This window comes from Denticeps clupeoides, chromosome 9 (assembly GCF_900700375.1).
Source record: "Denticeps clupeoides chromosome 9, fDenClu1.1, whole genome shotgun sequence".
Taxonomy (NCBI): domain Eukaryota; kingdom Metazoa; phylum Chordata; class Actinopteri; order Clupeiformes; family Denticipitidae; genus Denticeps; species Denticeps clupeoides.
Window position 1 is genome coordinate 3,874,809 of NC_041715.1, and position 15,455 is coordinate 3,890,263.

Consider the following 15,455-nt stretch of genomic DNA (forward strand, 5'->3'; position numbering starts at 1 on the left):
CTACAGAGCTGAACCCGAGGGCACGGTTGCTAAATATGGGACAAAGATCTCTGGCCAAGTAACACCCCTCCTCCACATGGTACACTTTTTGACACAAAGACAGCAAACAGGAAGCGACATATCAAGCACCATCTTGCGCATTCACACATCAGCCACTATCTTGGTGAGTACAGGCTCACCCCAGAACTCCCCAGAAATCCACCTTGCTGGCCCATAACTCAACTGCTAGATTTTGCAACAAACTATCTGATCAAGTTCATGGATGGGTGTGGCCCTTTGGGGAATGATCTGACCTCAACTACTAACAACATGAGAGCTAGTAAGCACAGCAGTGCATTCTCCATTCCCTCTGGAGAGAATGTTCTGTCTGGTTTTGAATGTGAACAGAAGCATCTTCATCCAATGCTGCAGAAATGAGTGGTATGAGATCATGTCATGGGACCAGAACGTGAGCGCATGTTGGACAAAACGAGAAACCCCATTGCGATTGGACGCAAGGAGGCAGGTAAGATTCCTCCAGGTTAATATGCGAACGAGAGCCGGCGTGAGCCGCGACACCACACGGATTTTGTTGTTCGTGTTCTAGGTTGAATTGGGGAAGGGGCAGGATGAGAGGGAAGAGGTGAGAAGATGAGCAGGATAATTCTTAAGGGTTTGAGGTGGCGAAGGAGTTGAGTTGACTAATGCCAATTAATGACTGAGCGACTGGCAGTGGCCATCTTGCCAATTTATGGAAGTCACATTACTTCATCTCCGTGTTCCTCCAGGTCACATGGACGGAATCATGTGACAGATCTGCAGTTTCTTAGATGCAGAGATAATAAGCATATTCTTCATTTCGAGCAGGGAACAGGCAGACGGAACCTTGGATCGTTGGACACTGGACATTCATGTTCTATCTCTGTTGATGAAGGAGATTGGGTCCACACTTCAGGACACAATGTTTTAATTCCAGACACACCTTTAGAAGGCTTTGATGATTATTAGTAATAAATATTGATGAAAATTCTCTGCTGTGTCCTCTCTGTGTCCACCATTACCCTGTAATGACTTGTGTAAATTATACTCAACATCCCACTATGTTTCTAGTCTGGGTCCAGCCTCTGTTTGGATCCTGATCTGTTCAAAGTTGTTCAGTTTATGCCAAAGAGCCCGAGTTTATTTCTGTTCTTCAATATGATCAATATTAAAGACGCTGTGCACCTGTACCTCCTGAGAGATGGGGATGAACATAAAATGCTTGCACATACATCACTTTTCCACGGTTTGCACAACCAACAATGTGTGCGAGGAATTTGGCAGGAACTCATCATACTTTGCTAACAGACTTGTGTGTTGTGCTGAATTAATCTATTAAAAAGTCATTTGCCAGAATCTCCTTCTTGTGTTTATCAGGGCATGTTCATAGCATGGCTTAGAACCCACATCCCTCAGCCCAAGATGACCACAGATATAAATACTTCCTCCTTCCTACATCTTGCAAAGTGTTTCTGTATGTGCAGAGTTTCGCGAGAATGAGTGTTCATGTTTCAGAAATAAACACAAGCAAGGACATGAACATGGATGACAATATCTATGCAAATATAACAGCCAGCAACCTGAAGACAACCACTGGAGCTCTACAGTCTGGTAAATTTTGGAAAGAGACTTCAGATACAGTATTAGGGGACCACTAAGACTGAGATAAAGACTTTTAATTATGAACCACCAACCTGGAGTACATGATCAGTGTCTTCTTCCTGTACGTATCAGAGCATGCTCACAGCACTGGTGAGAACCAATCACATGTGGCCAGAATTACAACAGACGATATCAACTTCTTACTTTTGAGGTGTAAGTGAACGGAGGAGACCGGTGCAGGGACAGACTGTTCTTAAAAAAACAAAAAGATTTTATATCGCAACAATGATCATGATGGATAATGACATATATGGAAATACAACAACCAGCGACCAGAAGATGACTACTGCATCTCAGCATCCTGGTAAATGATGAATTCTCCCTCCCTCCCTATAAATATGTAATCATGTTAGAAGATGCTGAAGAAGACGTGAAAGTGTGACAAAAGAGTTTCTGATGTGAAAAGGTGTGTTTGGTGAACTTTCTAAAGCATTCAGTGGGTGACAGGTTTTTTTCCTTCTTCTATCTGATATTTCTTTATCTGTACATGATAATTCATAACCTGACCACAACCATAACCAATGAAATCACAACCTTTAATGTAGGTTATGAGTACATGGAAAACTCGTAGATGTTTGCCTACAATCCTACTTGACTAATTCTGACTACATACATCCGTGTTGAGAACAAATTCCTATTTTGAAAGAAAATCTATTTCTATTTTTTCATTAGTGGAAATAATAATATTCATTAACTCAGTAATATACAAGTAAAAAGTAGCCATCCAAAAAATTACTGTGAAAAAAAATAACTCGAGTACTGAGTACTGAGTAATTGTTTGATTCAGTAGTTACTGTTTGATGTATTCAGACAGAAAAAATAAAATGTGGTAATTCTGGTATTTCCTAATAATAACAATGATAATATTTTATAACTTATTAAAGTACGATGTGTAGTAAATAGTGGACGAAGTCCCAGCCAGCATCGATCAGCGTGAGAACAGGAGATGGCAGCAGACCAACGCTGCTGCATTAATGTGGACTCGGTCTTACGTTCCTTTATGCTGGTTTTGTTCTTGTGAACTGACACACGCCGGCGGGGGTTTCCTTATGGCTTTTGTTGTTGCCTTTAATGAATCCCTTTATCCAAGATATCCCATTCCTGCGCTTCATTCCCCTTCGCGTCCTTAGTCGTGATGCCTATATATGTTAATTACCGTGTATGTGTTAGATCTGATATATAAAAGGAAACGGCGCTAATTCCTTCCTGTAGAGAGAATTTCTTGTGGTCTATTTGGCTTGTGTTTAATAATGGTTGAAGGTTCGATATGAAGTGCTGTATTCTTTCTGTAACCGTTATTTTTAGCAAAGGAGACAGTCGCATCTGCCACTTTCCATTCCGTGTCCGTGCTGTGTGATGAGTACAAGATCTCGAGTAAATATAACTCGGTACTCCCCACCCCTGCTTACCAACATATAGTAGTCCTGAACTAAGATGAACAACCAGGGAACCGGAGGACTGGCAAAGTACAGAAATATTCTTCATTTCAGGCGCGAAACAGGGAGAAGGAATCCGCCGTTACAGGCGGGCTGCTGTGTGTCTGGGGCTGCTGGGTTTGGTCCTGTTGGGCATCGCCGCAGGTCTCTGTGTCAAGTACAGGACAGAGATACTCGACAAGTACATGTTAGAAGCTAAAGTCACTCAACTTGGTGAGTAAAGTGCATTTTTACTTTAATTTTACTTCATTTAAATGACTTTAGATTGCTCCTAAATGAACATAGTGGTTCCAAACCTCAACTTTCCTTTACTTACCTTTACTTTCAGAGTTTAACTTAATCAGGCTCTAATGATCATAAATCAAGCAGGTTTATGGCGCGTGTTAATAAAAATATTCAGGCAGGAGGTTTTCAAGGAAGAGGATTGAGAACCATTGGTTTTGCTCAGTACTCTACTCCATGCCGGAATTGTCAGAACTACACAGCAATATGAACCTGTAGTTGTTTTCGTTACAGAGAAACAATTTCAGGAGTTCAACTATCGAATTTTCCAATCTGCTACTGAAGACGTGTGGAATATGAGCAGAAAATATTGTAGAGAGAAGGGAGGAGACCTGGTGATGATAAAAAGTAAGGAGAAGCAGGTGAGCGTGTGAAAGGGAAAGAGAATACGAGAGAAACATGGTTCTGTTTGAAATAATCCTGACTATTAACATTTCTGGTCCAGACCGTCCTTAATGAAATGAGACTCAATGGATGGATCGGCCTTAGTGATGAATCTGAAGAGGGGAACTGGACATGGGTGGACACCACCACAGCTAACCAAACGTAAGACATACAGTTTCACCACGAATTCTCCCTCAAAGTAGGGAATCATCTGTGCTTTTTGAGTCATACAGGACGGAATTTGTCCTGCATTTCATCTTGTCCACATTTTGTATGTGTCATGGGGTTCATTTTTTAGGTTCTAAGAAACAGGGAAGCCAAGAATGTAGTGAAGATATTGCAGGAGTAATATGACGAGTACTGTGCAAAAGTTTTAGACAGAAGTGAGAACATTTCAGGTAGGGAGTATCTAAAAGTGTAAAACACACAAATAATCCTGATTAAAAGGCGAACGTGGTAATAATGGTGATGTTGACATGTTGAGATGTTATAGAAGAACTGGGTGTCGCTCTCTCCCAACTCTGTAAAGTAGTGAATGATGGATCTACAGATGAAGAACAATTTTGTGTTGCTGCTCAGCGAACAACAGGAGGACAGAAGCCTCTTTCTCTACACACATCATGTCATTGTTTTATGAAAATAAGGAAATTATTCTTCAATAAATGCTTTAGGTAGATCAATATTTGATCAAAGTTTGTTTTTATTAGTTTGTATTGGTGTCTTTTGAACAGTGATGGACAAAAACATATATGACTATATTCCATATAATAATAGAGTAAAGTAAAATACGTTTTATTTTAGATTCTGGGGAAAAAGGCAGCCTGACGATTCGGGTTCAGTGGATGAAGACTGCGCTGTATTTCATTCCAAAGATGACGACCCACTGTTAACCTGGCATGATCATGAATGTTCAAGCAAACACCTTGCAATCTGTGAGAAATCAGCTTTTCAGTAGCACTTTTATTTCAGTCTCTTCAAATGAAAATATACGTGTGTGTGTGTGTGTGTGTATAAAACATAAATTGATAATGTGTCTCAGCAGGTTTGTGATTATGATTTTATTTTATATTCCAAAGCTTCTTTTATTATGTACTACTGAAGAATTTTAACACACACCTAGGTCTATTGTCTCCAGTCTGACACCCAGGACAGAACCAGCCTTTTTAATCAGTTTGTTCAGCCTGTTTGCATCAGCTGTCTTCACCCCACTGCCCCAGCACACAGCTGCAAAGAGCACAGCACTCTCTACCACAGGGTGATAGAACATGGTCAGCATTTTCCTACTGACATTGAAAGACCTGAGCCTCCTCAGTAGGAAAAGCCGACTCTGCCCTTTCTTGAAGACCGCGTTGGTGTTGTTGGACCAATCCAGTTTGCAGTCGATGTGTACCCCCAGGTACCGGTAGTCTTCTACTACCTCTGCCTCAGATCCTCTGATTGTAACAGGGGTGGAAGGAGGAGCATGCTTCCTAAAGTCCATGATCATCTCCTTTGTTTTTGTGATGTTAATCTGTAGATGGTTTAGCTCACACCACTCAACAAAGCTGTCCACCACCTTCCTGTATTCCTCCTCCTGTCCGTCTCTAATACAGCCCACAATGGCAGAATTGTCAGAGAATTTCTGCAGGTGACATGACTGAGACTTGTACCTGAAGTCAGACGTGTAGAGGGTGAAGAGGAAAGGTGATATTACAGTCCCTTGCGGCGCCCCCGTGCTGCTCAAGATGTTGTCTGAGCGGCAGCTCTTCAGCTGGACATGCTGTGGTCAATACCTGTAGGTGGTGCTGTAACTCCCCACTCTCCTAGATTGGTAGCTATTTCTCCTCCGCGGTGAGTTAAACATGTTGTTGTTTAAAATCAGGCCATGAATCATGAACTTGTTCAGATTGCACCTCATTTTAGTCTGATAACGTGGAACACCGGATGAGCACGGATATTGGGTGGCAGTTGAAGATGGTAGGTGAGGATTTGAAGCGAAGCACCGCAACTATCGTCCCAGCTGTTGTTTGTTTCTCTCCACCTGGCCGTTGGTCTGAGGGTGGTAGCCAGAGGAGAGACTGCAGGTGGAACCAATGAGGTGGCAAAATGCCTTCCACACAGCTGAGACAAATTGGGGTCCATGATCAGAGACATTGTCCTGGAGCACGAGGTCAGCAGTTGTGGCAGAGGAAGGTAGGCCGGGCAGGGTGACCAAGTGGGCCGCCTTGGAGAAGCGATCCACTATGGTCAGGATGGTGGTCATTCCATTGGCTTTGAGGAGACCTGTGATGAAGTCCAAGGCGAGGTGGGTCCAGGGACAACGAGGAATTGGAAGAGGATGCACGAGACCAACAGGGGGAGTGTTGGGAGTCTTGGCCCGGGCACAGACGTCACAGGCGTCCACGTAGGCCTGTACATCCTGCCGTAACGGTGGCCACCAGAACGCCCGGCAAATGAATGAGATGGCCAGGGAGAACAGAGGAGTGACCCCAGTGAAGGACATCGGACCGGCCGGTGTTGTGGACGCACAGGCACCCTGCTGGGACATTGGATGAGCCAGGGTCTGACGTCTGGGTGGCCCGGACCTTAGTCTCCAGGGACCACCGGAGACGATCTAGGAAGCCGTGGGACGAAAGGATTGGTTCGGGTTCAGAAGAGGAGTCTGGAGCGTGCTGTCGGGACAGGGCATCGGCTTTCTGATTCCGGGAACCAGGACGGTAGGACAGGTGGAAATGGAACTGTTCACCATCCGAAAAAGCTGGCCCACCTTGCCTGATGGGGATTGAGTTGTTTAGTTGAATTGATTGTGATGAGATTTTGATGGTCACTCCAGACCAGAAAGGGGGTTTCACAGCTTACACCTTTACACCTTTAGAAGGCTTTGATGATTATTAGTAATAAATATTGATGAAAATTCTCTGCTGTGTCCTCTCTGTGTCCCCCATTACCCTGTAATGACTTGTGTAAATTATACTCAACATCCCACTATGTTTCTAGTCTGGGTCCAGCCTCTGTTTGGATCCTGATCTGTTCAAAGTTGTTCAGTTTATGCCAAAGAGCCCGAGTTTATTTCTGTTCTTCAATATGATCAATATTAAAGACGCTGTGCACCTGTACCTCCTGCTCTCCTTGAGGCATTTCAGTGGAAGTGTTGCATGATAAGAGAAGGGAGGAGACCTGGTGTTTGTAAAGAGCAGAGAGAAGCAGAGAATACTAATGAAGTAAAAGGGAAGTGATTGTCACTGTGCTATATGAAGGACAGCTAGAGATGGGGATGAACATAAAATGCTTGCACATACATCACTTTTCCACGGTTTTGCACAACCAACAATGTGTGCGAGGAATTTGGCAGGAACTCATCATACTTTTACTAACAGACTTGTGTGTTGTGCTGAATTTTTCTATAAAAAGTCATTTGCCAGAAACACCCACATCCCTCAGCTCATCTATTGTTAGCAGTTAAACCAAGATGACCACAGATATAAATACTTCCTCCTTCCTACATCTTGCAAAGTGTTTCTGTATGTGCAGAGTTTCGGGAGAATGAGTGTTCATGTTTCATAAATCAGAGGAAGCAAGGACATGAACATGGATGACAACATCTATGCAAATATAACAACCAGGAACCTGAGGACAACCACTGGAGCTCTGCAGTCTGATAAATTTCAGAAAGAGACTTCAGACACAGTATTAGGGGACCACTAAGACTTTTAATAATGAACCACCAACCTGGAGTACATGATCAGTGTCTTCTTCCTGTACGTATCAGAGCATGCTCACAGCACTGGTGAGAACCAATCACATGTGGCCAGAATTGCAACAGACGATATCAACTTCTTACTTTTGAGGTAAAAGTGAACAGAGGAGACCGGTGCAGGGACAGACTGTTGTTAAAAAAATAAAAAGATTTTATATCGCAACAATGATCATGATGGATAATGACATATATGGAAATACAACAACCAACGAACAGAAGAGGACTACTGCATCTCAGCAGTCTGGTAAATGATGAATTCTCCCTCCCTCCCTTTATAAATGTGTAATAATGTTAGAAGATGCTGAAGAAGAGGTGAATGTGTGAGTTTCTGATGTGAAAAGGTGTGTTTGGTGAACTTTCTAAAGCATTCAGTGGGTGACAGGTTTGTTTTGCCTTCTTCCATCTGATAGTTCTTTATCTGTACATGATAATTCATAACCTGAACACAACATAACCAAAATCTTTAAATGTAAGTTATGAGTACATGGAAAACTCGTAGATGTTTGCCTGCAATCCTATGTTACCAATTCTGACCACATACATCCGTGTTGAGAACAACTTCCTATTTTGAAAGAAAATGGTTTCTATTTTTTCATTAGAGTGGAGGAAGATGTCTTAACAGCAGAGGTGGAAAGAATAGACGAAGTGTATGAAAAGCGTTACTCCAAAACGATTATATTCATTAACTCAGTAATACACAAGTAAAAAGTAGTCACGCAAAAAATTTATGTGAAAAAAATGACTCTTTGTAAACTGTTTGTAAAATCTCATTTATTATAAATGTGCTAATTCTGGTATGTGTAGTGAATAATGGGCGAAATCCCAGCCAGCATCGATCAGCGTGAGAACAGGAGATGGCAGCAGACCGACTCTGCTGCATTAATGTGGACTCGGTCTTACGTTCCTGTATGCTGGTTTTGTTATTGTGAACTGGTTTCATTTTGGCTTTTGTGGTTTGCTCAGTCGTGACGCCTATATATGTTAATTACCGTATATGTGTTAGAACTGATATATAAAACGAAACGCCGCTAATTCCTTCCTGTAGAGAGAATTTCTTGTGGTCTATTTAGCTTGTGTTTAATAAAGGTTGAAGTGTCGATATGAAACGCTGGGTATTCGATATTCTTTCTGTAACCGTTGTTTTTAAGCAATAGAGACAGTCGCATCTGCCACCTGGCAAAGTACAGAAATATTCTTCATTTCAGGCGCGGAACAGGGAGATGGATTCCGCCGTTACAGGCGGGCTGCTGTGTGTCTGGGGCTGCTGGGTTTGGTCCTGTTGGGCGTCGCCGCAGGTCTCTGTATCAAGTACAGAACGGAGAGGGACCAGATACTCAACAGGTACACAGGCCTGGCTGAAGATTTACTCGCCAACTACTCAAGCCTGGTTAAAGAGAGAGACCAGTTATCCAGTCTAAGAAGCATGTTAGAAGCTAAAGTCACCCAACTTGGTGAGTAAAGTGCATTTTTACTTTAATTTTACTTAATTTAAATTACTTTAAATTGCTCTTAAAGGAACATAGTGCTTCCAAACCTCAAGTCAGGATGTTTTACTTTCAGAGTTTTACTTATTCAGGCTCTAATGATCATAAATAAAGCAGGTTTATGGCGCGTGTTAATAAAAATATTCAGGTAGGAGCTTTTCAAGGAAGAAGATTGAGAACCATTGGTTTTGCTCTGTACTCTACTCCATGACAGAATTGTCAGAACTACACAGCAATATGAACCTGTAGTTGTTTTTGTTACAGAGAAACAATTTCAGGAGTTCAACTGTCGAATTTTCCAATCTGCTACTGAAGACGTGTGGAATATGAGCAGAAAATATTGTAGAGAGAAGGGAGGAGACCTGGTGATGATAAAAAGTAAGGAGAAGCAGGTGAGCGTGTGAAAGGGAAAGAGAATACGAGAGAAACATGGTTCTGTTTGAAATAATCCTGACTATTAACATTTCTGGTCCAGACCGTCCTTTATGAAATGAGACTCAATGGATGGATCGGCCTTAGTGATGAATCTGAAGAGGGGAAGTGGACATGGGTGGACACCACCACAGCTCACACTACGTAAGATATATTTTCAGTTTCACCACGAATTCTCCCTCAAACTACGGAATCATCTGTGCTTTTTGAGATATACAGGACGCAATTTGTCCTGGTGTCACGGGTGGGCTGGACACGGCAGAGAAGGAGGACGCATTCGCACGATTTCACAGGACAGGGGTTTAATACAGACTACACGAGACAAGGGAACATAAACACGCACAATGACCCGACGGTACAAAGACAAGAACAGGATAGTTTTATACAATTATATAAAGAGACAACAGGTGAACACGACCAGGGAACATTACACGAGACGAACATGAAACTCTGGTCCGAACTCCGGTCTGGATCATGACAGTACTCCCCCCTCAAAGGCACTACCACTGGGAGTGCCCCACAAAACGGTCCATGAAAGGGGGGAGGAAGTCCATAAGGACGAGTTGTCCTGCACGTCGATGTCCATACATGGAATCTTGAACATGGAACTGTGGAGCAGACGTGCTCCCGACCAACTACGGCTCCCTGGATCTCAGCGGGGCGTAGATCGGCTGCGTCCACATGGTCGGGTCATTGCGTGTTTATGTTCCCTTGTCTCGTATAGTTTGTATTAAACCGACAGACTCTCGACGGCCTACGAGAGGATCTGTCATGCTGTCCATGTTCACCCTGGCGATTCCGGAGGCGGGGAGTACCGACGAATCCATGCGACCGGACCTGGACGGCCTACAAAAGCTACCGTGGGGTCGAGGAGACCGGTCGCGCAGTTTAGGTGCTCCCGGTGTTAACCGAGACGAGGGAGGCGGCGAACTTTCCAGCGGGGCGTACCGGAGACTGACCGGAGTGACGGGTGCCTGCGGACGGCGGTCAGGATGCTGGTCCCCCATGGACGAGCCGTGCTTTGGCCAGGGCCTGACGCCGCCGGTGCAGGACAGCCGCCACTCATCCTTATGGACTTACTCCCCCCCTGGTGGTAGTGCCTTTGAGGGGGGAGTACTATCATGATCGTGTAATGTTCCCTGATCGTGTTCACCTGGTGTATATTTATATAATTGTATAAAACCATCCTGTTTGTGTCTGTTCGCCATCGGGTCATTGTGTGGGGATGTTCACTTGTTTCGTGTAGTCTATATTAAACCCCTGTCCTGTGAAATCGTCCTCCTTCATCACCATGTCCAGCCCAACCGTGACACCTGCATTTAATCTTGTCCACATTGGGGTCATGGGGCTTGTCATGGGGTTATTTTTTTTAGGGTCTAAGGAAATTAGAGTTGAAATGGAGTTTAACAGGAAGCCAAGAATTGCAGGAATAATGTGACGAGTACTGTGCAAAAGTTTTAGACAGAAGTGAGAACATTTCAGGTAGGGAGTATCTAAAAGTGTAAAACACACAAATGATCCTGATTAAAAGGTGAACGTGGTAATAATAGTGATGTTGACATGATGTTCTAGAAGAACTGGGTGTCGCTCTCTCCCAACTCTGTAAAGTAGTGAGTGATGGATCTACAGATGAAGAACAATTTTGTGTTGCTGCTCAGCGAACAACAGAAGGGCAGAAGCCTCTTTCTCTACAGACATCATGTCATTGTTTTATGAAAATAAGTAAATTATTCTGCAATAAACGCTTTAGGTAGATCAATATTTGATCAAAGTTTGTTTTTATTAGTTTGTATTGGTGTCTCTTGAACAGTGATGGACAAAAACATATATGACTATATACCATATAATAATAGAGTAAAGTAAAACACTAGGGTAAAACCATAACGACACATTTTACGTTTTATTTTAGATTCTGGGGAAAAGGGCAGCCTGACAATTGGGCTTCAGTGGATGAAGACTGCGCTGTATTTCATTCCAAAGATGACAACCCACTGTCAACTTGGCATGATCATAAATGTTTAAGCAAACACCTTGCAATCTGTGAGAAATCATAGCACTTTTATTTGTGTGTGTGTGTGTGTGTGTGTGTGTACAAAACATAAAATGATGATAATGTGTCTCAGCAGGTTTGTGATTATGATTTTATTTTAGATTCCAAAGCTTTTCTTATTATGTACTACTGAAGCATTTTAACACACACCTAGGTCTCAATTTTTTTCAAATTGTATTTGGTATTGCTTACTTGTAAGATGCTTTAGATAAAAGTGTCACCTAAATGAATGTATTGTTCTGCGTTTTAGTTAACATCTATTGTCTAAAAAAATTCTTTGAAATCTAGTTAGTCTCAACTGCTGATCAAATCAACATCTGTAATAAAGACCCAAGTGTCCCACACAGCCACACAATCTGGGCTTTAAACTGTTATTAAGGGAAATGAATGTGTGTGTTTTTAGTTTAGTAAAATGTATTTTACTTTGTTATTTATATATCTGATGTTTAGGGGTGCAGCGGTACCTGTCCATACGAGAATGTGAAAAACGGGTTTTTGTTTTTTAAAAAAGTGGGACCGGTGATGAAGTCCAAGCGAGGTGGTTCCAGGGACGATGAGGACTTGGAAGAGGACGCAGGGGACCAACAGGGGGAGTGTTGGGAGTCTTGGCCCGAGCACAGACGTCACAGGCATCAACAAAGGCCTGTACATCCCGCCGTAATGACGGCCACCAGAACGCCCTGCGAATAAGATGGTCCGTTGGCATCCTGGATGGCCAGAGAGAACAGAGGAGTGGCCCCAATGAAGGACATTGGACCGGCTGGTGTTGGGGACGCACAGACACCCTAGTGGGACGTTGGATGGGCCAGGACCTTAGTCTCCAGGGACCACTGGAGACGATCTAGGAAGCTGTGGGACGAAAGGATTGGTTTGGGTTCAGAAGAGGAGTCTGGAGCGTGCTGTTGGGACAGGGCGTCGGCTTTCTGATTCCGGGAACCAGGACGGTAGGACAGGTGGAAATGGAACTGTTCGAAAAAGATGGCCCACCCCACCTGGAGGGGATTGAGTCGTTTAGTTGGCTTGATTGTAATGAGATTTTGATGGTCAGTCCAGACCAGAAAGGGGGTGTCACAGCTTTGCAGCCAGTTTCGCCACTCCTCAAACGCCCACTTGACTGCTAGCAGCTCACAGTCCCCCACCCCGTAACGCTGCATCCGAGTGAGACTTCTGAGAGAAGAAGTAACATGGGTGCAGTTTCTGGTCTAGGCCGCATTGTGAGAGGACAGCGCCAGCACCCACCTCTGATGCGTCCACTTCCACAAGAAAAGGAAGTGAAGGGTACAGATGTTGGAGGACAGGGGCGGTGGTGAAATGACGGAACAGGGTGTCATGTGAAAAGGGCGTGTTGAGGGTTTGGTGAGAGCCGTGAGTGGGATGAAGCCACGGATGAAGCGACGGTAGAAATTTGCAAACTCAAGAAATCGTTGTAGTTGTTCCAGCTTCTTGGGCTCCATGGCCACATCCTGGGGCGAGATGGTAAAGCCCAGGAACATGGTGGAGCGGCAGTAACCGAGCGGCTGGCAGCTTCAGGAGTCACCTTACTTCTCCATTTTGCTCCCGGTCACATGGACGGAATCATGTGACAGATCTGCAGTTTCTTAGATGCAGAGATCCTTAATGAAAAGCACAGGAAACATACAGAGTAATTTGAGGCATTTGTACAAGACGGTCAATAAAGAGCAAAAAAAGCTTCACTATGATACTAAAAACATCTGAGTGAGAAGTGGGTAGCCATGAAAGGTCCCTGGGGAGCAGTGTGTGATGATGGTACCTTCATCAGCGGCACCTTGGCGGTTTGGGATAAAACAACTTTCTATACCAGAATGTGTGGGCGCAAGTTTAGAACATTTATTTAATGTTTCTAAAGCTGACCCCTCATAACCCAACCTGGCTTAATATGATTCTAACGTCTTCTTTTTTAAAACCCATTGTCTCTGCACTTGCAACCATGCATGTTCCCAGAACCTTGTAATTGTTCCTTGATGAAGTCAATAACATGACCTATGTCTGTGTAGACCTTCTGTCGACTCAGCCTGTTATCTTTCAGTATGCACAGAAAATGAGAAAAGTTTTCTCAGAAAATGACGAAACTTTGTGTTTGTGTGCAAGAGCAGCAATAATTTCATTGTATGACATTCCTAAATTAAACTTGATTAGCTGAGATCTCTCCATCATTTAGAGATGTAAATGAACTTACGGTAAATTATTTTAAATAATTTGTGCATAGATTCATGTTACTTTAAGGGCTCTGTACACTACCATTTGTTAAGTCTGTAGATCAGTGAACCAGCACTGACTTACTAATATTAATTTGACAAATTCACTAGAAGATAATGTATTTAAGAGTGAGAACCAAATGTCCATTGTCTACAATTCAAAACAAGGGATCAATAAAAGAGCAGCTCAAAGCTTTCAAAAATGTAAACACTATACACATCATTACACACGCAAAACAATTGAAAACACAATGCTCAATTTGTGAGAAGGTTCTTTGTTTCATAACTGCCAATGCATATTTTTAGAAACTTTACAGCAACGGAACTTCTGAGATCTCTAGAGGATTAGGCATTTAGATTTGAGAGTTTCATATGAAGAGTATAAATCTATATAAAATTCTGCATGTACACTACTGTAACACAACTCAATGCAAAAACAGAATCTATTGCACACAACAATACTCTTGAAAACATGATCAGGGTGTGAAGTTTTTTATTTATTTTATTCACACCACCCACACACCACAATCACTGTCGCTTAGCTGCATCAGGCCACATCACAGGCTATATTATCTCTTGCCAGGCACCGCGGGAAAAAACGCCCTGGAATGGCCTCCATGTGGATGTCAACACAGGCCAGCTCCATTGCCCTTAGGAGGTTCTCTCCTTCCATCTCCATGTGTTCATCTCCATGATGAGAACAGCTCCTTTATAGGGTTCAGGGGAGTAAGGTGGCAGACAGACTTTTAAAAAGTGGTTACTGTTGGTGGTGAACCACTCGCTGATTTGGTTTGTTCTGTGGAAGCGGACATTGTCCCAAATGATCACATAGGATGGTGTTGTTGGCGGTCAAGGAGAATGTCTTTTAGCTCCTCTAAGAAGTAAGGAGACGTTGGGTCAGCATGCAGGTGGACATGCCCCTCGAACCCATGGCCGCACAAAGAGTAATATTACCCCCCTCCTGTTGGCCAGGAACCTCAGTGATGGCTCTTTGACCAATGATGTTATGGCCTCTTTGCCTTCGTTTCTGCAGGTTGAAGCCAGAATCATCCAGGAAGAGGAACTCATGAGGTCTGGCCATTGCGTCCAACTGTAATATCCTCTGTGAAAATGCACAGTATGGTCCAGAACTAATGAGCGACACAGTATGTCCACTAACTTTACTGTGAACATGGTTGTATACTTACTTGTACATACTCGTAACGCAGGTCTTTGTGTCGCGCAGAGTTGCACTCCAAGGGAACCTTATAGACCTGTTTCATCCGCATATTTTTGCACCAGAGAACTCTGTCTATTGTGGTCAAGCTGACATCAATGACTTTGTCTCTGCTCTCCCAGAGTATGATGAGGTTGTTCTCACAAACCAAATCCACAATGAGGGTTTATTGTGCCGCTGTAAATATGGCAACCCTCCCATCTCTATGTGGCATTCTTTTAACTCTAAAGAAAAAACTTGTGTTATCAATTGACATGTTTTACAATAACAACAGATTTGAAACCAACAGACCACTTTCACAGGCTTGTAAAACTGTATTGTGACAAAGAAAGCAATAGAGTACAATACCTGTTGTGTTGTCCGAATACCCTGATAATGGTGGCCACGATGAACCTACCTGCTTCAGCCATTGTCGTGCCATGGACAATGACATGGTCAATGACCATTGCTCGGGTCTCGTCCGTAATGATGGTGCGAGGTTGTCTGGACCTCCTCCTCTCCCTTTTCCGCCTCCTCCTCTTTGACCTGCTTCTCTTCCT

At 43.3% G+C, this 15,455-nt stretch overlaps 2 protein-coding genes across 4 annotated transcripts; both read left to right on the forward strand.

The window, feature by feature from the left end:
• The first annotated feature begins 1,766 nt into the window (after positions 1–1,766).
• LOC114797154 (CD209 antigen-like protein C) lies at positions 1,767–6,601 on the forward strand. 3 transcript variants are annotated; one of them, XR_003750809.1, is made up of 6 exons: positions 1,767–1,984; positions 3,171–3,329; positions 3,633–3,760; positions 3,844–3,944; positions 4,584–5,178; positions 5,299–6,601. XR_003750809.1 is itself a non-coding variant. In XM_028991833.1 (5 exons), exons 1-5 carry the CDS (start codon positions 1,906–1,908, stop codon positions 4,735–4,737), a joined length of 621 nt encoding a protein of 206 aa, XP_028847666.1. In that variant the 5' UTR covers positions 1,767–1,905; the 3' UTR covers positions 4,738–6,601. The 3 variants fall into 3 exon arrangements, 2 of the variants coding, with proteins under 2 accessions (XP_028847666.1, XP_028847667.1); XM_028991833.1 differs by having other exon boundaries at positions 4,584–6,601; XM_028991834.1 differs by lacking the exons at positions 4,584–5,178; positions 5,299–6,601 and adding an exon at positions 4,081–4,368.
• A 751-nt stretch (positions 6,602–7,352) lies between these two features.
• On the forward strand, positions 7,353–13,311 carry LOC114797011 (CD209 antigen-like protein E). Its single transcript, XM_028991590.1, has 5 exons — positions 7,353–7,762; positions 8,724–8,969; positions 9,267–9,394; positions 9,478–9,578; positions 11,344–13,311. The coding sequence occupies exons 1-5, from the start codon at positions 7,684–7,686 to the stop codon at positions 11,486–11,488; spliced, it is 699 nt and encodes a 232-aa protein (XP_028847423.1). The 5' UTR covers positions 7,353–7,683; the 3' UTR covers positions 11,489–13,311.
• Positions 13,312–15,455: the final 2,144 nt, after the last annotated feature.

Excerpts from the sequence above, each read along its gene's own strand:
- LOC114797011 (XM_028991590.1), top strand. The coding sequence starts at position 7,684 with ATGATCATGATGGATAATGACATATATGGAAATACAACAACCAACGAA. Across the intron at positions 7,763-8,723 it reads TACTGCATCTCAGCAGTCTG|GCGCGGAACAGGGAGATGGA; the intron begins GTAAATGATGAA and ends TCTTCATTTCAG. Across the intron at positions 9,395-9,477 it reads TAAAAAGTAAGGAGAAGCAG|ACCGTCCTTTATGAAATGAG; the intron begins GTGAGCGTGTGA and ends TTTCTGGTCCAG.
- LOC114797154 (XM_028991833.1), top strand. The coding sequence starts at position 1,906 with ATGATCATGATGGATAATGACATATATGGAAATACAACAACCAGCGAC. Across the intron at positions 1,985-3,170 it reads TACTGCATCTCAGCATCCTG|GCGCGAAACAGGGAGAAGGA; the intron begins GTAAATGATGAA and ends TCTTCATTTCAG. Across the intron at positions 3,945-4,583 it reads ACCACCACAGCTAACCAAAC|ATTCTGGGGAAAAAGGCAGC; the intron begins GTAAGACATACA and ends GTTTTATTTTAG.